General features: G+C 42.0%; 1 protein-coding gene across 1 annotated transcript in view; it reads left to right on the top strand.

Annotated features, from left to right (window-relative positions):
• Tshr (thyroid stimulating hormone receptor) overlaps positions 1–22,114 on the top strand; it is a 136,721-nt gene that overhangs the window by 99,093 nt on the left and 15,514 nt on the right. The window contains exon 8 of the mRNA XM_057783237.1: positions 9,966–10,043. Coding sequence (XP_057639220.1) covers positions 9,966–10,043 — 78 coding nt within the window. The remainder of the gene's footprint in view (positions 1–9,965; positions 10,044–22,114) is intronic.

The raw sequence follows: 22,114 nt of genomic DNA, 5'->3' as shown, positions 1-22,114 counted from the left end.
CAATGTACAAATATACATTGCAGTATGGTAAATGTATATCAATACACAAGCAATATGTAAATATCTTAATCAAGGTAGAAATGTACACTGCAATATGGTAAATATATACAATATATATCAATACAATATATGTCAATACATAAAAAATGTTTTTAAACAGAGGTAGAAACATGCATGCATACAATAGTCAATATAATTTCACTTTGTATCAATATATAAGAATCGATACCAATACATTTGTCTCAAAACAATAACTCACAAGTACCAACAAGTACCAATCTATTATCCCTCTTTTTTTTTTTTTTTTTTTCAAATGATCCCTGAGCTTATTATAAAATTCCTTCCCCAACCCTCAACCATATACCAATTTATAATCAACCCCTAAATGATGTCCCTAAACCCAAGGGCAAACTTTACTGGGAGAGGGGACGTCGTCCTCTAGAGTTACTTCCAGCTGTCATGGGGGCGACGTTCTTTCTGGGGGATCCTGTGAAAGTAAAATGATGGTTAAATTTCAAGATCGATGTCTTTTAAAATTGCAAATAGTCTCTGAGTATTTTGTGCAGGTCTGGCCAGAATGTTGTATAAGAGGTGCACCATTTCAGCTAACCAAGTTGGGATCGTCTTGTGCAGCTGGTACCCAAAACAGGTCTTGTAGTAGCGCTATCGGTATCATGACGTCATATCAACCAGGTGGAGTCGTTGTTATGGGGCCCCATCTTCTTCCTGGAAACTTTAAATGTCACTTCAGGAAAAACTCATTGTTCATTGTGAAAAACTTAAACATTAATCATATAGACACACACACACACACACACACACACACACATATATATATATATTCAATGAAAGGAATGATAGATATATTCAATGAAAAGTATGATAGATATGAAGAAAAGCAAAGATGTTTTCTAAACTCATATTTCTTTCTGTCCCCTATCATGGCTCTTGACATGAGACAGAAACTCCAGAAACTCTGGGTTTTTCTCTTACCAACAGGCTTGGAATTGGAGAGGGACTGAGCCAGAGTCCAACTTCAAAACCAGCTCTATAAATTTAGAAATATGGTTTAGTATATTTTACTTACACAACTTATTCAGTTTTCTTGATAGTTCCTATTGGGCAGGTATTTTTCCATCTGTCAGTATCCAAACATCCAGGATCCCTTGAATTTTTCAAAGATGAGTGTTTTCCTGTGGAGATAAGAACAGAACCCTGCCCCCATTCTATATGTTTTTCTTACCACCTGTAGGAATATCATCATTGTGGATGAGTTGTCATTTCTCCTTTCCAAGAGGTTTCTCCTCTTCAAATCGAACCTTTATTAATTTTGATGGTATCCACAATTTTTCTTCTCCTGTGGAAACAAGAGCAAAACCCCTTCCCCAACGTAGCACATCTCCTGGCTTCCATTGAGAGGTCAGCACATCTTTGAAATAAATTGGTTGATTTAGTTCAGCAGACTTTTCCATTATCCAATGTCTTTCTGCTGCTGTCGTTCCTTTCTCATTAGCGTTAAGAAAATTCAAGGTCAATAAAGCATTATGTAATCTATTTCTGGGGGTATTTTCGGTCCCTTTCTGTTTGTTCAGCATATCCTTTATAGTACGATTTGATCTTTCTATAACTGCCTGACCTGTGGGATTATGTGGTATACCTGTAATGTGTTTTATATTATAATAAGCAAAAAAGCGTTTCATTTTCTTAGATACATATGCTGGACCATTGTCTGTCTTTATTTGTGCAGGTATTCCCATGATGGCCATAACTTCCAATAGATGTGTGATTACTGAATCAGCCTTTTCTGAGCTCAGGGCAGTAGCCCATTGAAAACCTGAATACGTGTCTATGGTGTGGTGTACATATTTTAATTTACCAAATTCCATAAAGTGGAACACATCCATCTGCCAGATTTCATTTCTCTTAGTACCCTTTGGGTTACTCCCTGCAGGCAACGGTGTTTGATTATAGAAGGAACAAGTAGGACATCTCTTTATAATGTCCTTAGCTTGTTGCCATGTAATGGAGAATTCTTTCTTTAGGCCTTTACTATTGACATGATGCTTCTTATGAAATTCTGAGGCCTGTAACACGCTTCCAATCAATAATTGATCAATCTCATCGTTGCCTTGTGCTAGAGGACCAGGCAGACCTGTATGGGACCGGATGTGTGTTATGTACATCGGACAAAGCCTGTTCCTGATTATGTCTTGTACCTGGATAAACAATGAAGTCAACTCTGTGTCATCTGGTATAAATTCAGCAGTTTCAATATGCAAGATAACTCTTTCTGCATATTGTGAATCTGTAACTATATTAAGAGGTTCTTTAAAATCCCTTAGCACCATAAGAATGGCATATAATTCTGCCTTCTGGACAGAATTATAAGGGCTTTGTTCCACCTTACTCAATTCATCTGACTTATAACCTGCTTTCCCTGATTTATTTGCATCAGTATAGAATGTACGGGCTCCAGTTATTGGAGCATCACGTACAATTCTAGGAAGAATCCAAGAAGTTCTCTTTATTAGGTTAAGTCTACCACTTTTGGGATAGTTGCTATTAATTTCTCCCAAAAAATTAGCACAAGCTCTTTGCCATGGTTCATTGTCTTCCCATAACTTTTTTATTTCTTCAGTAGTAAAAGGCACTATAATTTCTGCTGGGTCTATACCTGCTAGTTGACGAAGTCTCAGTTTACCCTTTATAATTAATTCAGAGACTTTTTCCACATAAGTTTTTAATTTTTTACTTGGTTTATTAGGTATAAATATCCACTCTAAAATAATATCTTCCCTCTGCATTAGAATCCCTGTAGGAGAAATTCTGGAAGGCAATATGACTAGGATGCAGCTAAGATTTGGGTTCACCCTATCCACATGTGCCTCCTGTAATTTTTCCTCAATCATTGTCAGTTCCTTTTCTGCTTCAGCTGTCAGTTTTCTTGGACTATTCAAATCTTTATCACCATCTAAGGTTTTGTTTAAATGAACTATTAGATCAGGTGTTATCCCAACAGCTGGTCGTAGACTGGAAATGTCTCCTAACAATCTTTGGAAATCATTAAGAGTCTTTAACCTGTCTCGCCTAATTTGTGCCTTTTGCGTTTTAATTTTCTCTAACCCTATTCTGTAACCTAGGTAATTAATAGAATTTCCTCTTTGAATCTTTTCAGGGGCGATTTGTAATCCCCACCTAGGCAAGACTTTCTTTACTTCTTCAAACATCCTTTCTAAAGTATCTTTATTTGAATCAGATAACAAGATGTCATCCATGTAATGGTAAATTATGGACTTGGGGAATTGTTTACGAATTATTTCCAATGGCTTACTTACAAAATATTGGCACAATGTAGGACTATTGAGCATACCCTGTGGGAGGACAGTCCATTGATATCTCCTAGTAGGCTGAGAATTATTATAAGTAGGCACTGTGAAGGCAAATTTTTCTCTATCCTTGTCTTGTAACGGTATGGTGAAAAAACAATCTTTCAAATCAATAACTATAAGAGGCCATCCTTTTGGTAATAGAGAAGGCAAAGGAATTCCAGATTGTAGTGGGCCCATAGGTTGAATTACCTTGTTGACAGCTCTTAAATCTGTCACCATTCTCCATTTACCGGATTTCTTTTTTACAACAAACACAGGAGAATTCCAAGGGCTGGTTGATTCTTCAATATGGTGAGCATCTAGTTGCTCTTGCACCAGCTGTTCCAATGCCTGTAATTTATCTTCAGCTAGAGGCCACTGTTTGATCCATATTGGCTTCTCAGTTAGCCATTTTAAAGGTAGGGCTGTTGGTACCTCTAAAGGTTTGGTATTTGCTGTATGTTCTTGTACAGCCTGAATGGCTGGTGACCTTTTCCCATAATATCTCATCATGTCCTTCCCAGAATTATGAGTTCCTGGAACTACAGGAATGTTAATCTGGGTATTCCATTGCTGTAGCAGGTCGCGGCCCCATAAATTTATTGCGATATTGGCAATATATGGCCTTAGTCTTCCTATTTGCCCTTCAGGCCCTATGCATTCAACCCATCTTGTGCTTTGTTTTACACGAGATAGGGTTCCAATTCCCAGGAACTGAACATCTACCTCTTGAAGAGGCCAATTCGGATGCCAAGATTCTGGAGTAATAATACTTACATCCGCACCTGTGTCCAATAAGCCTTCAATAAAAGTGCCATTTATACAGACTCTTAGCTTTGGTCTTTGATCATTAATAGAAGTCTGCCAAAATATACGTTTACTCTGTCCTACTGGGTTTTTTGACTCATCCTCCATGCGTAATTCATCATTTAGACCAGTAATATTTTTTACAGCAGAAATTGGAGCTTTTAATTTTCTTGGTGAGGCACGTTCTCTACTGTGACTGGGAATGACTGGGCCACTGTTGGCTTGGGGGCCTGCGAGAGGCCCCTCAAGGAGTTTCCCGACTGTATCGGGTTGCCTTGTCTGTCTGTTGTTGACCTGCATTCGTTGGACCAGTGTCGGCCTTTACCACATCTCCTACATATACCTGAAGGCCGAGGTCTCCTATTTTTGTCATTCCCAGAAGGGATATTATTCCTAGAAATCCTTTGCCTGCAATCCCTTTTCAGATGTCCTAATTTACCACAATTAAAACACCTGGCAGTTTGATGTCTCCTCATTGCTTTGGAAATCGCTTCTCCTACCCAAGATTCATCATTATAGCTAAATGTCTCGACATTCATTGTATGCTGAATCCATTCATCCATAGGTGCTGATCTAAACTTTAAAGGCCCAATTATCTTTTTGCATTCTATGTTTGCATTCTCAAAAGCTAGAGATTCAAGAAGTAGTCGTCTAGCTTCTGGGTCTGTTACCCCTATGTCCAGAGCCTTAATTAATCTTTGCAAAAAGTCAATAAAGGGTTCTCTCTGTCCCTGCCTAATTCTGGTATATGATTCAACCCTTTTTGCTGGATCTTGTAGCCTATTCCAAGCATTTAAAGCTGCTTGGTGACATAAACACAGTACTTCATCATCATAAAGAGCTTGGACCTGTGGGTCAGCATATTCTCCTACACCAAGAATTTGATCTTGGGAAACCTCCACACCTTTTGCTCTTCCTTGCTGTTCCATATGTTTGGATTCTTCTCTGAAATAGATTCCAAACATCAAGGAAGGTCCATTATCTAAGACTGCAGACACTAACTGATGGAAATCGTGGGGGGTAGCTCTAGCATTAGAAGCCCAAGTCCTTATCATTTCCTTAACATATGCAGAGTGCAAGCCAAAGGTAACAATTGCCTGCTTAATTTCTTTTAGATCATTCATTGCTATTGGCATCCATCTAGCTTCTCTGACTCCCTTTGAGCCTTTAGAAGTTGACGCTTTGTCAGAATGAATTACAGGGTATGTCGCTAAAACCCTGGGTAAGCCAGATCTAATAGCTGGTGGTGGCATTGTATCCTGTCCTTGTGCCTTCTTACTCTGTTCACCAGCTCCAATAATTTCTTCAATCATTTCAAGTCTTTTTATCATTGTCTCTCTTAAATCCTGAATCTCCTGAGCTACATGTGTTTCTAGTGATTTCACTGAGGTATCAATTTTTTGGTCCCCATTCTGCACCTGTGATTTCAAAGCTTTTGAATCCTGAATCTCCTGACCTGTATTAGTTTCTGGTAAAGATTGTATGGTTCTTAGGACCATATTTTTCCTAAATAATAGAATATTCAAAAGAATACTGAAACCTAGTAACCAGTAAATTAAGTTATCTCCATAGTCGTATAAACCTTGCATGAAAAAACCCATTGTTTTGGTAGTCAAAATAGTAAAATTCATGTTGGAAACGAAAACTGCCATATTACCTATTATCCAGCAGGTGGCGCTGTTCCCAAGTCGCGACGAAAACGGGGTCCTGTTTCAGTGTCCGCCTAGTATTTGTTAAAAACTGGGAAATGCAAGTTGCTCAACAAAGTAAATGTAATTAAATCAATTCCGTACACGGAACCATAAACCCAGAATCCAGGGGTAGAGAAGAGTAACCCGGAAGCCGTTTATGCCTCCACGTGACAGAGTCGTCCCAAGGGGTTGCAGCTTTCCGCAACCGGTAACCGCGTGCTCTAGTTCGCTCCGCTTAAGAGCTGCGCTTGCAAGGGAGATTTGAAAACGATTCGGAAAAGAGCAAACCACGTGGGCAGAGACTACGCGGTCCTGTGGAATTTAAATCCACGTAGCGAGGCAAACGATAGGCTGCGTGGGGACTTGAAGTCAATCTGAGGTGTCTAAAGGGAAAATATAAAGAACTGCAGCAAGAAAAGCCACTGCGTGATGATTTATGTTAAACTGCTGGCTCCACGCACAAGGCACAGGCCGCAAGGCACAGGCCGCAAGGCACAGGCCGCGGCCGAACTGGCGGCCAGCAGCCGAGCGGGGGAAGGAGGGGTCCTAAAACCAAACGTTGGGCGCCAGATGAAGGCGCAAGTCATAAACAATCCCACACCAGTTTGGAATTGTGATTAATAGGGTGGTATTTATTTAAAAGGGAATAAACTTACAAATCACCGTCCCAGACAACAGCCCTCTACGCACGCAATTAGGAAGAAGTCTAGTCGCCGGAACCAGAGCAGGAAGTAAAGAGAGAGAGGAGGGAAGTGGCCGCTTTTTTTAAAGGGAAAGATACCACGCCCCAATGGGCTGGTATCTTGGCGGCTATTGGCTGGAGGAGCGGAAGGACCTCCCGCAACAATCTTCTATTACCATTCGCACAAAAAGAGTCATTGTCCAGAATAGGTTCCCATCTGGCTGACCAAGATTTGTGACTGATTTAGCCAAGTCAATGTACACAGCACAGACTCGGGATAAATGTGATCAAGGAACCAGGTTGCAGAGAATGGCATTCCCAGACAGCAGCATGTGGCTAAGGAGGTTAGTGGAAGTTCTTCCTTCCTCTATGCTAATGCTTCTGGGTCTGTAATTCCTCACCGTTAGCTTCTGGTGGGAGCTGGAAGGAGAAATCAGAACCCAAGATTCAAAGCTAAGAGAGGCAGCCCCGAAAACAACCAGAGACTCTCAAGATGTGGAAATAAGAGGCTCACGAGTCCAAAGTCAGCCTGGGCTTCATACTGAGACCCTGGCTCAAGAAACCAACAGACTGAACAAGGAAGAGAGGCACATGCATTGTTAACACTCTATCATCTTCAGGGGGCAAGCAGCCAAACAGCCATGCATACTGTTCTTTGAGAACGGGGATTCTGTCAGGCTGGCTCATCACCGTTCACATTGGCTGTGCCTCCTGCTACATTCTTTCTTCCATTCTGGACTCTGGCTGCCTTCCCCAGTTTGAAGCCTTCCCCAACATTTCTGGTAAAGTGCACTGTGTATCGACCGGTCTCCTGTTCCTCAGGGATGTATTAAGTATCAGACGAAAACGCTACAAAATTGGACAAGTGATATCTTCGTTTTACGATAATTTCTGATAATTAGAGCAAGCTGGTTTTTGCTCTCAATCACTGGGGGTGAAGAGGAGGAGAGATAGGAGCTCGGCAGAGCTTGCTTGATTTGGCGCAGCCTGGGAACAACATATGACCTATAGTTACACTGGCCCAAGAATAAAGAGTTACAAGCCTCCATGGCCACTAAGCCCATCATCGTCGTTATGATGTGCTCATCAAGAGCCTCTCTCCAGTTGTTGTTTTTTCTTCTCAAGGGGGGTCTTACCCACTCCAGCTATAACCAACCAAAAGATCTTCATAAACATAATGGTTTTATGGCAGAATCAGTCTGTGAACACGAGAGTGCTTTGACCCAAGCCTTATATGGCATTAACCCATTGGGAATGCATACCAATGCTTTGGCATCTTACTCAGGAATCTGGTCTTTTTTTATGTGAGACTTCAAAACACCCTCTGCTATAGACGTTATCTGGAATGCCCCACAAGGCCCATGTGTTCAAGTCGACCAATTGTCAGCTTGGTGTTAGCGGGAAACAGTAGAACTTTTAAGATTAGTGGGGGGAATTGGGTTATTAGGAACATTCCTTTGAAGGGGACACGGTACCAGGTCCTTCTTTTCCTCTGTTACTGGCTTCTTAGAACCTTTAAGGAAAGTAGCTTCCTCTGCCTCATGCCCCTGTCGTGGTGAGCCATGGTACCACAGACCAAAAATACTGCAATCAGCTCCTCCCCATGACTGTGAACAGAAGTAATCCATTTCTCTTCTTACAGTGATTGTTTGTGTCCATTTTGTTATAACTGAGAGCTACCTAACACACGCCATGAGCTGTGTGCTCAGCCACCCCTTAAAGAGGCCTCGGGTGGGCCATTTGTAAATGAGCTGTCTTCTTTTATTTTTTTTTCCTTATTTTTTTTTAGACAGTCATATGCATCACCCTCAAAGTTTGAAAGTATCAATGTCACTATCTTGAAGAAAAGATATATTTATTTGTTTGTTTGTTTGCTCTTTCACAGTTCCCACCCAGTGAGTATTCCTGGAGCCCTGAACTTAGCAGTGGGTACTCAGCAGTAAATATGGCACAGAATTTCCATTCTGGTTGAAACTGGGTGATCACAGATTCTGAGAATGTCAGGAGGAAACAGAGAGCACAGGCAAAGGCGTGCTGCTTTAGACCAGTAGTCCCCGACCTTTATTTTAAAAAATAATCGAAAGACTCTAAACTGTATTCAAACGTATAAGGCCTCCACTCATTGCTTGTTTGTTTAAACCCTTAGTGTGCTCAGAGGGGAGGGTGAGAAAACTCCGCACTGGGGGTCGCTTGCTCTATTTTTATCCACGCGCTCCAGTAAAGACTCAGCTGGACCCAATCAGCTAAAGGGCCCTCTCTTTGTGAACGCTCTGGAGACGGAATTCTGACCGAAAGTCTTCAATTGCTCTACTATTATTAGCCAGCAGCCTTCAGCACTAACCACCCTGCAGCGAGAAACTCGTTGACGCAATCCGAGAAGCATTATCTATAATTAAGCAGACCTCCCAGCCGTCCCCACTGTGTTTATCCTGCATCAAGTCACGGTCACTCACTAGTGTGAATTTCCTACGCTATGCTGCAAGTTATTGTAAATGCGTAAATTGGGGTCATTTATGTCAAAGATGGATGTACTTTATTTCATTTTAGACGATTTTCCTCTCTAAAAAAGCTATGCGGGGGAGGGAAGGACCGATTTCTAAATCCTTGGATGCTTTTGTTCACTTGGAGGAAATCTTATTTCAAAAGCACTCTGCCACTTAAATTGCCTAAGAAATATTATCCTTTCAAATGGCTAATGCGTTATAAAAAGAGAAAGATCAACACACTTTTCACAAAAGGTATAGCAATCTTACTTATACAATATCCCTACACCAACTGGTGTTGTTGGCTAAAATGCATGCACTCAATTAACTTCGAATTTCAAATAAGCAACAGATAAATTTGCATGGGAAATATTTACTCTTGAAAATTATTCACTGCTTATCAGTGATTCGAATTAAACTGACATCATGTGTTTTAATTTGTTAAATCTGGCAACTCTGCTAAAAAAAAAAAAAAAAAGAACCGAGTCTCGCACCATCCCTGCCACCTCCCACCACCCTACCATCTCCATCCAACCTCTAACTACTCTTAACTAAGTCCTAGCTTCAAAGCTATATGGGAGTAACGGTCAATTTTGGAAAGCAAACTTTGAGTCAAAGTAGAAAAAAATGATTGCCAGGATATAGGAAATTTGGGCAACTTTGATAAAATGTAGATATGCAAACTAGGCCCAAAATATAATTAATTTTCAAATTCCTGCCACAATAAAACCTTGCATTCCTGACACATAGATTGGTGCTTAAGCCAAGAGAATATAAAGTGACTTTGAAATTGATGTGACCTTGGTTACAGTTTATTTTGATGTTTGTTCTGTTATGTGATGGCTAATTTTGCGTAATTCATATCCTCCCTCCCTCCCTCCCTCCCTCCCTCCCTCCCTCCCTCCCTCCCTCCCTCTCTCTCTCTCCTGTCTAGTTATCTAAACAAGAATAAGTTCCTGACAGCTATTGACAAAGATGCCTTTGGAGGAGTATACAGTGGACCAACCTTGCTGTGAGTAGCACAAATGAATGGCTGGTAGCTTTTCAGTAGTTTTCTCTTTTACTTTTCTGGAATGAAAGAGGTGTGAAGAGAGGCAATGTCAACTTAGTTAGGATTTCTATTGCTATGACAGAAGAGGCACCACAGCAACTATTACAAAAGAAAACATTTCATGGGAAGCTGGCTTAAAATTCAGAGGTTTAGTCCATTATCACGGGGGAGGAGAGCTTGGTGAGTATAGACAGACATGATGATGAAGAGGTCATTGAGAGTTCTGTGTCTGGATCTGAGAGCTGGAGGGGGAGAGAGAGAGAGAGAGAGAGAGAGAGAGAGAGAGAGAGAGAGAGAGAGAGAGAGAGAGAGACTGACTAGACCTGGCTTGAACATCTGAAATCCTCAAAACCCAGCCCCCAGTGACAGGCCCTCTGACTAGGCCTCACCTCCCAAGGGCGCCACTCCCTATGAGCCTATAGGTGTAGTTTTTGTTTTTAATCTTTGCTCTTTGGGGGCCTGCCACCCAGCTTCCAAACAAACACATAGAGACTTATTCTTACTTACAAGTGCCCGGCCTTAGCTTGGCTTTTTCTTGCCAGTTTTTCTAACTTAATTATCCTGTTTCTCTTTAACTACATTTGCCTCTGGGCTTTTTAACCTTCCTTTATTCTGTATGTCTTTCTTCCCTTCTTACTCTGTGGCTGGGTGGCTGGCCCCAGGCATCTGCCTCTCCTCCTTTTCCTCTCTCAAACCTCAATTTCTCCTCCTATTTATTCTCTCTGCCTGCCAGCCCTGCTTATCCCAATCCTGCCTGGCTATTGGCAGCTCAGGTGTTAAAACAGACAGGCAAAGTTACACAGCTTTACAGTTAAACGGAAGCAACATAAAAGAACGCTACACATATCTGCATCGTTATCAAATATTCCACAAGACAAACAAATGTAACATAGCTCAAGCTAATATTCCACAACATATGGGGCCGTTCTCACTCAGACCACCACACCAACATTCAAGACAAGAGAAAGCTGCTATCTTTGGGTAAGGGTTTTGCCACTATTCCCCACTTGGCTGTATAGGTTACCTCTTAGAAGAAAGAAGCCTTTGAGACTCAGAAGGCCCCAAGTTATAGGCCTTCTGTTTGTGGACCAGTGACTGTTTACGAAATTGTAAGATATGAGATTTCCAAGTAAGTTGAAAGTGCTCTGTCTTTACAGAGAAATTGTACACGAAGGCAACCCCCTGATGCCCAACACAAAGGAGAAAAACTATAAATTATAGTCTGAGTCCTATCTGGAAGATCTTACATCTGAGGGAAGATGGATATAAGTGTTTCTTTTTTTTTAATAGTTGGCCAATGCAACTGTTTGTGCATCTGTTCTAACCACACCCCACACATGAAGTTGGCGATCATGTCCTACCAAGTCTGCTTCCCTCAAGCTTCTGTATCATTGCCACCTTCTTCATTTCCTTGCTTTAAGAGCTCATCACTGACCATCTAATTAGTCCTGAGTGAAATAAAACCCAGTACCCTAACGATCCACAAGGCCATTCATTAGAAGCAAGAGGAAACATTTACTTGTAAAACTAGAACAAATTAAATTGGATTAACACATATACAGATGACGACGAAAACTGGTGGACAATAGGTGTATGCTAAGAGGAGAATGGACGGTTGCCAGTCCAGACAGAAGAGCATGCAAGAGGTAACCGTTGCAATCATGAGCAGAGCATGCAAGGGGTACCATCTGCAATCATGAGCTCACACTAGTGATGGCTGTGTGCGCCGAGTCTGCACCACAGTGGCCCATCAGTGGTCAGGCTGGATGAGGGGAGCTTGGAGACCAGCCCTCATAACTGAGCATGGGGTTAGGGGTAGATTCCAGAAGACAGGCATTATTTCCCTCAGTCTTCTAGGCACCAGTGAGCCTACTTATAGTCCAATGTTTTTTTTTTACAAACCTATGACCGGTTAGACAGCCCTGGTTAAGCGCAGTGTGTCATAAAATGAATAAAAGAGATGTAAATCTGAGAAGGGGAGATGTAGAGAGGAGGGGGGAGTTGGTACGGATGGGAGGGGATAAAGGAGAGTAAACAGAATGCATTATATACATGTATGACATTGTTTAGGAATAAGCTTAATTAATAAAAAACTAAAATGAGGAGCAATACTGGTCTAGTTTGGGAGGTGTTTTGTAAAACATTGGAGCACACAGGAGATTTAGCAAGAGGTCCCTTCAAGCCAAGATGTACAAATAAGAAAGAGGCAAAGACAGAAACAGCTCATTATGAAACGAAAAGCTATCATTGGGGAAGAATGAAATTCCAATACACAGGGTAACAGGCCAAATCCTAGATGTGGCTTTGATTAAAGAGGTCCTGAAACTACTAGGCAAGTAGAGCTATATGAGGAAGGGGAGTGAGTGGGTAAAGGTGACAGGAGAGTGTTCCATTCATGTTCTATAGAAGAAAACCAGCCGATGAACTCTAAAAGAAAGACCCAAAGAAATGTTGACCGAATGGAAGGAAACAGGCCAAGTTGAAAGTGATCAACTTGGAGGCCTTAGCAACTAGATTGGAGATATGGATTACAGAGAAATTGGATGCTCAGATTATAAAGTTTCCAGGGTTTTCATTTACTTCTTAGAAAATGGGGGAGGGGAACTGGAGAGATGGCTCTGGAATTTAGAGTGCTTGCTGCACAAACGTGGTTTGTGCACAGACCACAACTTCCGTGTAACTACTATAAGCAAGAGCACGGTAAAGGGATCACCAAGATGTCCACTCCGTGATTTGGTGGGAAGAGTTTTATTGGAGGCACGAGAGGGAGAACATCCAAAGGCGTCTGAAAGAGTCCAGAGCAGAGAGAAAAAGAAGCAGACTGGACAGGGCCAAGGCTATCTGTGAGAGAAGTGAGAACAGCAGAAAATAGCAAGAGAGAGAATGGGGGGGGGGGATCATTATCATTTTAAAAGAAATCAGGAAGTGAGCTATAATCTAGAAGACATAGTTTATTGGAGGAGGAGAGGAGGAGACAGGAAGGGCCAGGAGGCCAGCAGGGGCTGGAAGATGCATAACAAGTGAATACAGACTTGAGGAGTCTGGACTTTAGCCTTGGCTTTGGTATGTGTCAAGTGGGAGCAAGATGCCTCATCTGCCAGAGAAAGGAAGAGAACAGGGAAGTGGCTCTTCCAGGCAGACAGAAACCCGTTTCCCAGGTTCCCGAGGAATGCTGAAAGTATCCACCAGCAATCCTATAGTCCAGTGTGCGCTGAGCCAAGACTGCTATTTCTGGACATATGCACTGCCCTTTGGAGTGTGAGACCTAGCAATAACCAGCCAGGTGTGGTTCCGTGCTGGCGTGTAAACCAGCGCTGAAGGAAGTAAGGACAAGAGGGTCATTGCACCTTACCAGTTTTCAGTCTAGATGGGGGGAAAAACAAATTGTGAGCTTCAGGTTCTGGGGGAGACCCCGCCTCAAAGCAACAAGACAAAGTGAAAAAGGAAGACACCTGAAGCCATCGGACACCATCCTCTGGTCTCTCAGAATACAAAGCTACACCCCCCGATATATACCACACATAGATAAACACACATGCACCCACATAAACTGTATTTACACAAATACATACCCGCACATATACATACACAAAATAAAAAGTAAATTAGGGGTCAAGAGAGGACTCAGCAGTTATGACCACCTGTTGGTAGGGGACCTAGGTTAGTTTCCAAGCACCTATCTGGTGGTTTGAAACCTTTTGTAACTCCATTTCCAGGGGATCTGAGACTCTCTTCTAACTTCTGAGGGTTCCAGACACACATATGGTGCACTTATATACATACATGCAGGCAAAACACCCATACACATAAAACAAAATACATAATTTTTTAAATTTTTAATTAAAGAAATAGTACTGAATGAAAAAATGGAATAAAAGGACAAGTATTGCTGTGAAATAATCTTTTTGTACACTATGAAGATTTGTCACTCAGATTGGTATAATAAAAAGCTGTATGGCCAATAGCTAGGCAGGATTTTGGGAGCAGAGAGAAAGCTGGGAAGAAGGATGGAGACTTGAGGAATTGCCAGCCAAACAGAGAGGAAACGGCATGTATAGAGAGTAAAGGTAATAAAGCCATGAGACAAAGGGTAGATTGATACAAATGAGTTAGTTTAAGTCATAAGAGCTAGTTAGAAATAAGCCTAAGCTATTGGCTGAGTGTTAATAATTAATAATAAGTCTCTGTGTTGTGATTTGGGAGCTGGCAGGCAGGACAGAGAAAGACTAGCTACAGAGTATGGAGAAAATTTTTATTGCAGATATAAAGGAGAACATGGCCAGCAGACTATACCACACCATGAGAGGAGAGAGGTAGAGGGAGGGCAGGAGAGGAGCTGCTAACCAAGAGAGGTGGCTTAGGCCAAGAGAGGAGAGTAGCCAAAATGACAGAGTTATTTAGGGTACAGGCTGAGGAAAAGAAGCAGAAACCTATCCTTTAGGAGGGAGAGGTTTAGGGTAGGGGGCGGAGTGTGAGGAGTGCTGGGAGGAGCCACTGGTACTGAGTGGTGCTGAGAGCTGGGAGGAGCCTCGGGTACCCAGTGAGACCTGTCCTGGGTTTGAGACCTAACAAATCCCATGCACTACATTAAGAAAAATTTTAATTGAACCAAAGAAAATGCAATGAGAAAGTTAAGGAAATTGTCAGCTCTTGAAGGTTCCGTAAGAGCAAAAATAAGAAACGAAGTATAGCATTCTCAAATGCGAAGCGCGGATATTCTTAAAATTGTGTAGGCACGACCCGTGGCAGCTCTTTAAGCCTGCCTGCATCAACACCTTCGTTTTCTTTCCCACAATCCTCCCCTAATTAGACTTGAAGATTCCCATAGGAAAAGGACTGTACTTCACAGTTTTGTGATGTCCTCACCATCACATTAGCAAATATTCAAGGAACATCAGATGCCTTGTAATTGAGTGTCAAATAGCCGTGGCGTGGTTGCCATTTGGTGTACATGCTAAACTTGAAAAATCTACAAGTGCCATCTAAAGAAAAGGGGATTATGTGTTGCGTATATTCTGCCCCGTGCAGTGTCGCGGTAAAAGAGTGCTCATCCCCGCAGTCAACAGAGATCACTAAACTTGCCTGTGCCACGGCTTCTTTTTCAAGGTCGTTTCTCCCAGAAAAGTCTGATTTCTACCAAGCACAAATCGGAGATGTCATCTATTCTGCAGTCCTTACGATCTTCTTTTTCTACGAAGGCTTTTTAATTTAGTTGGGAACTTAGTAACATTTTATTGACTGATTGTTGTCGCAGAGACAGTCCATCTCCCTTTCCATTTTTATACTTTCCATTTTTTGAGTGCCTTGTTTCCGCCCCACTTTATTTTGAAAGAGAAGCTCCTTGTGTTTATAACAGCAAAGAAAACCACCCGGCGAAATGCAGTGCTTTCCATAATAATCAGGGCTCTCGAGATTCTAAATTATGTAACTCGCCTTAACAGCATTTAGCGAGCTGATGATAATTACCATAACAGTCCCAATTACTATTATAAGTATATCTTAAGAAGAGACCGTCTTTGTGTTTATATCCTTGAGTTCGTACTACACTTATGAACTAGAATAAGCATTTGTTGATGTCAGCTCTTTTCAAATTAGTCGTTTGAAAAACCCCAGGCATGGCACTGCCAACCTTTTTTGTTTGTATAGAATAGGTTTTTGTTTTCTTTGGCTCTTTATGATCATCCCAAGGTTATAGTCTTAGCAGAAATTTGTGATGAAGTTCTCTCTAGCATGCCTGAAACCCACAGGTGTATCAAATGCACTGTTTTCTAGGTAGATCATGTTTGAAAAAAATTTTTTTATTGAGGCATAATTTATATGAAACAACAACCATTTTTACTTGTAGCACTTGATTACTCTACCCTGGCTAAGCCTGGGAACATTCTCGTTCCCCAGGACCTTCTCTCAAGTCCTGATCTCTTATAAACAACTACGTATCTTTTGAATTTTCTAGCATAAAAATCTAGGAGCAAAATTACCAGGCCACAGGGCAGATAAATGTTTAACTTTGTTGGATATACTACCAAACTGTTTTCCAAAATGGTCTTCTCATCTTCTTTTCTTAAGATTTTTTTTATTTTATGTGCATTGGTGTTTTGCCTGCATATATGTCTGTGTGAGGGTGCCAGAACCCCTGGAACTGGAGTTACAGACAGTTATAAGCTGCCATGTGGGTGCTGGGAATTGAACCCAGGTCCTCTGGAAGAGCAGCCAGTGCTCTTAACTGGAGAGCCATCTCCCCAGCCCTGATTGTTTGTCTCATTTTTTTTATTCTCCATCAATAATAGATGAGAGCTTCATCCCAGTCAACTTTTTTTCATTCTAATCAATCATGTGTTTGTGTGTGCATGTGTGTGTGCTGATGGAGACTGAAGCCAGGGCTTGCATGCACTGGACAAACATTCCACCGCTGAGCTACATCCCAAGCCCTTAATTTTTTGAGACGCAGCTTCACTGGGTAACTTAGGCTGGTCTCAAATTCAGGCTCCTGCTAGCAGCCAGCTCCCAAGTGCTGGGATTTCAGGCATATATCGCCACACCTAGCTTTACTGTCGTTTTGTTTGAGTCTAGTTATTACAGTGTGTATGAATGAAATTTTGAGTCTCAGTTTGTGCTTCCTTGATATTAATGATGTTCATCATCTTTTCATGTACTTACTAGCATTTGCATAATTTCTTTTGAAAAGTGTCTGCTCAAATCTTGTGTCCAGTTTTCTATTTGGATAACAGCTGGTCCGAAAAGAAGTCAGTTGGAGTTCTAACTGCCGTCCCTCTGCCGTCACGGGTTTATACCCCGCTGTTTCCTTCCTTTCCTGAGGACAGCTGGCTGATCTAAGCCTTGGTGGCAGCAGACGCTTGCTCACTCATTTTTGTCTTGGGCACTTTGTTGAACAAAGAGATGAGAACTCTTTTTTGAGAGAGGTCAAAACAATATTTAAGAGAAGGTATATAAGTGGCTATGACATAAATTTAATGTAAAAGAGCCATAAGGAGATATTTAGAAAACCAAGGTACTAGCTCTTGTTAGTGTGGTTTAGCAATGACCTTATTAAAGGAGGCGGGCTTTAGGCAGGGAGGGGGATGGGGGGGAGGACGGCGCTTAGCTGAGGAAGGGCAAAGAGCAGACTAGAAGTCCCTGACAGCTAGGTTCAAAACATAGCATTTGAAAGACTCTCTGAGGTCATACTGTGGAGAATCTGATCTGATGAGAAAGAAGGGCTGACTGTAGGGTGGTCGTGAGGACATTAGAACCCTTTACAGGGTGTGACCTCTTCAATTCACCCCATGCCATCCTTTCTTTGCCTCTAACCCTGGCTTTATTAGTCCTAGGTATTCAGTTCTAGCTCTTCTGGATCTCCTAGCTTCTCATAAGGGATTGTACCTCCCTCAAAGGAGAGAACCTAGCTCTGAAAACCACATCGGCTTGGACCCCATCTTTCTTTCTGCGCTGCACAGAGGAACGCCTGTGGTAGTTGTCTTGGAAAGGGAAGCCTCCTAGGGATTCAAGGTTAGAGGATGTTAATCTGACAGGCCTCTGTGCTTACTGATTATGGCAGTAGTGCAAACCCTAGACCAACAGATCTGATGCAGTGCCCGACTCAGGAGCCAAGTACCTCATGCCTCTTAAGACGCAGCCCCACCTTCATGGTCACAGCAAAGGCATTGAAAGAGGCTCACGGAAGTCTGTGCAGAGCAAATATAGACAGTTAAACCTCCTGCACTGTGTACTGGCTTCTGGACAAGATCCAGGGATAGACAACATCAACCCTAGGCGTCGTCAGATCAATTGGAGTGGTACTAGAAACTAAGGATCCTGACTTTCCCCCAAATCCTCATTTATTAATGAGATCTCTTACTACTGTAGTCACTGGCATGGGGAAAAAAATTAATACCTTAAATCACAGCTGTCTATAAGGCTAGCATTGCCTTTTTGTTGTTGTTTTTGTATTGTTTTTGGAGACAGGGTTTCTCTGTGTAACAGCTCTGGTTGTCCTCGAACTAGTTCTGAACGCCAGGCTGACCTCAGACTCACAGAGAGGCACCTGACCTGCCTCTGCCTCCCGAGTGCTAGGATTAAAGAATGTACCACCACCGCCCGCAACTTGCATTACTTTTTAACAACTAGTGAGATATCATTCGCAAAGTAGACACTAGCTAGTGGCTTCCTTTGGGTAGGAGAGAGGTGATGGAGTTAGTGTGAAGATTCTCAGAGTCAGACAAATACTTGTTTTTCTTTAATCAACTAAAAATATAACCATTACCATTCTCCAAGAGGAAAGTTTTCGTTTTCTTGTTGTTTTTTATCTTAAATAAAGAAAAATTTCACTAAAATCTTGGGAATTACTGCCCTAAGTCTAGAGATTCATTCAGAATAAATACTTTCATAAATGCTAAATACTAGTGGAATAAGGTTTTATCTCAAAGAAAATAATTTAAAAGTTGTAAGCTCTTTTTTTAATATTTATTTATTTATTATGTATACAATATTCTGTCTGTGTGTATGTCTGCAGGCCAGAAGAGGGCACCAAACCTCATTACAGCTGGTTGTGAGCCACCATGTGGTTGCCGGGAATTGAACTCAGGACCTTTGGAAGAGCAGGCAATGCTCTTAACCACTGAGCCATCTCTCCAGCCCTCGTAAGCTCTCTTATAGCACAATTTAACCAAAGTTTATTGTTCAAGTAAAGGGTGGTTCTGTGTTTGTCTTTTAACATGATAAAAAAAAAATGCAGCCGAGCAGTGATAGCACAAGCCAGGCGGTGGCTGCGCAAGCCTTTAATCCCAGCACTTAGGAGGCAGAGGCAGGCGGATTTCTGTGAGTTCGAGGCCAGCCTGGTCTACAGAGCGAGTTCCAGGACAGAGATGGGGGAAAAAATGGAACATGAGAAGTTTTGTTGAATAAACCCCAGGAAAACAAAACTGGCAAAATCATCCTAAATGTCACATAAATTCATAGTTTATTAGTCAACATTTTTTAAAGTTTATTTATTTATTATATAGTGTTCTGACTGCATATATGCCTACTCACCAGAAGAGGGCATCAGACCTCATTACAGATGGTTATGAGTCACCACGTGGTTACTGGGAATTGAACTCAGGACCTCTGGAAGATCAGCCAGAAGCCAGTGCTCTTAACCTCTGAGCCATCTCTCCCGCCCAACCAGTCAACGTTTGTTAACCATGATCTCTCCACAGTGATGAACCTGAAGAACAAACAGTACAGTTATGTTTTTCCTTCCCCTGTTTCATATCTTTAAATATAAAAAAAACTGCTTTTTGTGAATGCCAGTGAGACTCTGCTAAATATGTTCACACAAATTTTATCTTGTACTTTCAATTTCAAAAAAGTATGGCCTTTTCCATCACCATCCATCTCATAAGTTTTGATGGTTTTATTCATATTGATTCAATGACTTGTGTCTAAAAGAATTGAGGATACACAGGACTTTGTAGCAAAGGTGAAAACAATCAAGCGAGTTACACTCTGCAACAGCATTTACTCGGGATACCACCATTAACCAGACAATCCTGGCAGCCGGCTAACTGACGGGGGAGGTCGGTCTGTCTGGATATTATCATATGTAATAATATTATTATTACAAATAAGCCACCAACGTAAGTACAACATGGAGGTTTTAGTTCATAGAATTATGTGCACGATTTGCCCCATGCAAACATGGGTAAATACCAACTTCTTTGTCTCTCCTCCAGTTCTGTTCCCACAATAGTGGAAGGAAAGAGGAAGTTGTGGGCTGTCACGTGGGCATACAGGACATAGAAATCTATCTTGTTCATTAAATTGTGACTCAGAGGCCCTGTGTTCTCATCTCCTCGTGGTAGAGCTCTTCTCTTGATTGATCCCGGCTTGTGAGAAATCCTTCATTGTAGGGTCCATAAAACAACAGGAAGCTTCATGAACTCTCATGGCACAAATTATGGAACCTGTGGGCTTTAACTGTCTGTTGAATGCCTAGTTGTAAGTAAGAAATTGCACTAAGGAAATCTAGGATGCAAAGTGATCAAATAAAAAAGATGGTGTAAATAAGACAAGATACAGTTTCAAGTACATTAAAAGAACCCTGAATTGTTAAGCTTGAGGATTTTCTTCAGACTAATGTTCTTTCTCCATCCACACCAGAGACGGGAGGCTGTCTGCTCTAGCTCGGCATTTGGCAGCATTGTCTAAGCTGTTGAAGAGTCCACATGCCCAGCAGAGTGGCGGCTAAAAGGAAAAGATGATAGGTTGAACCTATGCAAAGAAGACGGTAAGGGCGTGTCCACAGTCGGGAGAGTCATGAAAGAGAAAGGCAGGGGAGAAGGGAAGCAAAATGCAGAGATCTCCCAGGGAAAGACAGCCAGAGGCAACTGTCTTGCTCTGCCCAGGACCCTTGTAGTACGGGGTTTAGAGGTGATGTGTGTGGCCTGTTGCTGTCCCCGTGTTAGAGACAACACGGAACTGAACAAAGGAGGACTGGCTGAATGTGTCTGTCCCTGTCGCTGAGATAAAATCCCCTGACAAGCAACCTAGGGAGAAAGGGTTTCCTGTTTTGGCTCATGGTTCAAGGGTACCCTCCATCATGGCAGGGAAGGCGTGGAGATGGTAGCTGTAGTCAGGAACCGGACAGAGATGACTCCATGTGCTCGACTATATGTGTTTGTCGAGCTTTCTCGTTTTTCTTTAGTCCAGGATCCCATCCCATGGAATGGCAGGTTTTCTCACTTTTAGGATAGGATTTCTCACTTTATTTAACGCAAATCAATAATCCTTCACAGGCATACATATCCAGAAACTCATCTCCTCAGTGATTTAGATGCTGTCATGTTGACAATCAGTTTCGATCATCATATTGCCTAACCCATTCATGCAAAATGCTGTCATCATAACGTATCCTTATTAGGAGTTCAGAACGTTAGATTTCAAGTCTCCTTTGTGAAGAAGTTAGAACACAGGGAAACAAAAAATTAAATTAAATTAAAATTTTAAAAAACAGGGAAGCGAAAAGGACAGCGTAACCTGACATTTTATAAATACAATACTTTCATTCTTTGGCAATTTACTACACACATCCGATATATTTTGATTATATTCATTCCCCACTTCTCCCCCTAACTCTTCCCAGAAACACTCCCTTCTCCCTGCCTCCCTCCCAACTCAGTGTCTTTTGTTTTTTAAAAGTAATTCAGCGAGCCCAATTCATGCTGCCAAAATATCCCTGCATGTGGGCCGTTTGCTAGAGCGTGAAGATCCACCGAGGCCGGCCACACCCTTCCAGAGAACTGATTCTCCTCACTCCAAAGCCACCAAGTATCAGTAGGTCATCAGCTGGGGTAGGGGCTCATGTCCCCCCCCCGCCCCGCCCCATGCTGGAATATAACCTGACCATTTTGGAGTCCAGTAACACAACGGCCATCTTTCTTTGCAGCTGCCCAAAAACAAAGTCAGCCAGCGGCCAAGCTCACTTCTAAGTGTTAATGAGTAACCACAGGGCACCAGGGCAAAGAATGCTTCTACCCTGAGAGCCCAAAACCCAGGAAAACAAATAGGAAAGGGAGTCTGAAGAATCAGACCCTGCAGAGAACAGCAAGGCACTCACTTTTCACAGAGCAATAATTAGTGACCTGATAGATCTGATAAGACATTTCATCCCCCACAACTCTATTGAGGATACTGACGGCTGCTGCTAAGCGACCATTAGTAAATGAGGAAGCCAGAAACCATACCTGAATTTCAAACTTATCCTCTGTATTTGTTCCTTTGCCTTCCTAAAATCCAGTGTGGTTATATCCACATTCATTAGCATTGCACTGGGTTTCACGGGTCATCCTGTTACGGGAAGAACGAAAGAACAAGAAAGGCTCAGAAAGATTCTCTTGCACTTGACAAACCATATCGCGAGCCTGAGGTCTAAGTATCAAAACTACTGCTCTAAACAGGACAGAGTACAAGCTCTCTTGAAGTTACAGTGAAAAATTCAGTGCAAGAGATGGGCAATACAGTGAAGGCATTCTACCAGAAGATCACAGAGCAGCAGG

The sequence above is a fragment of the Chionomys nivalis genome, chromosome 10 (genome assembly GCF_950005125.1).
Source record: "Chionomys nivalis chromosome 10, mChiNiv1.1, whole genome shotgun sequence".
In the NCBI taxonomy this organism is placed as follows: Eukaryota; Metazoa; Chordata; class Mammalia; order Rodentia; family Cricetidae; genus Chionomys; species Chionomys nivalis.
The sequence above is the reverse complement of the archived record's forward strand: the minus strand, read 5'-3'. Positions and strand labels throughout refer to the sequence as shown.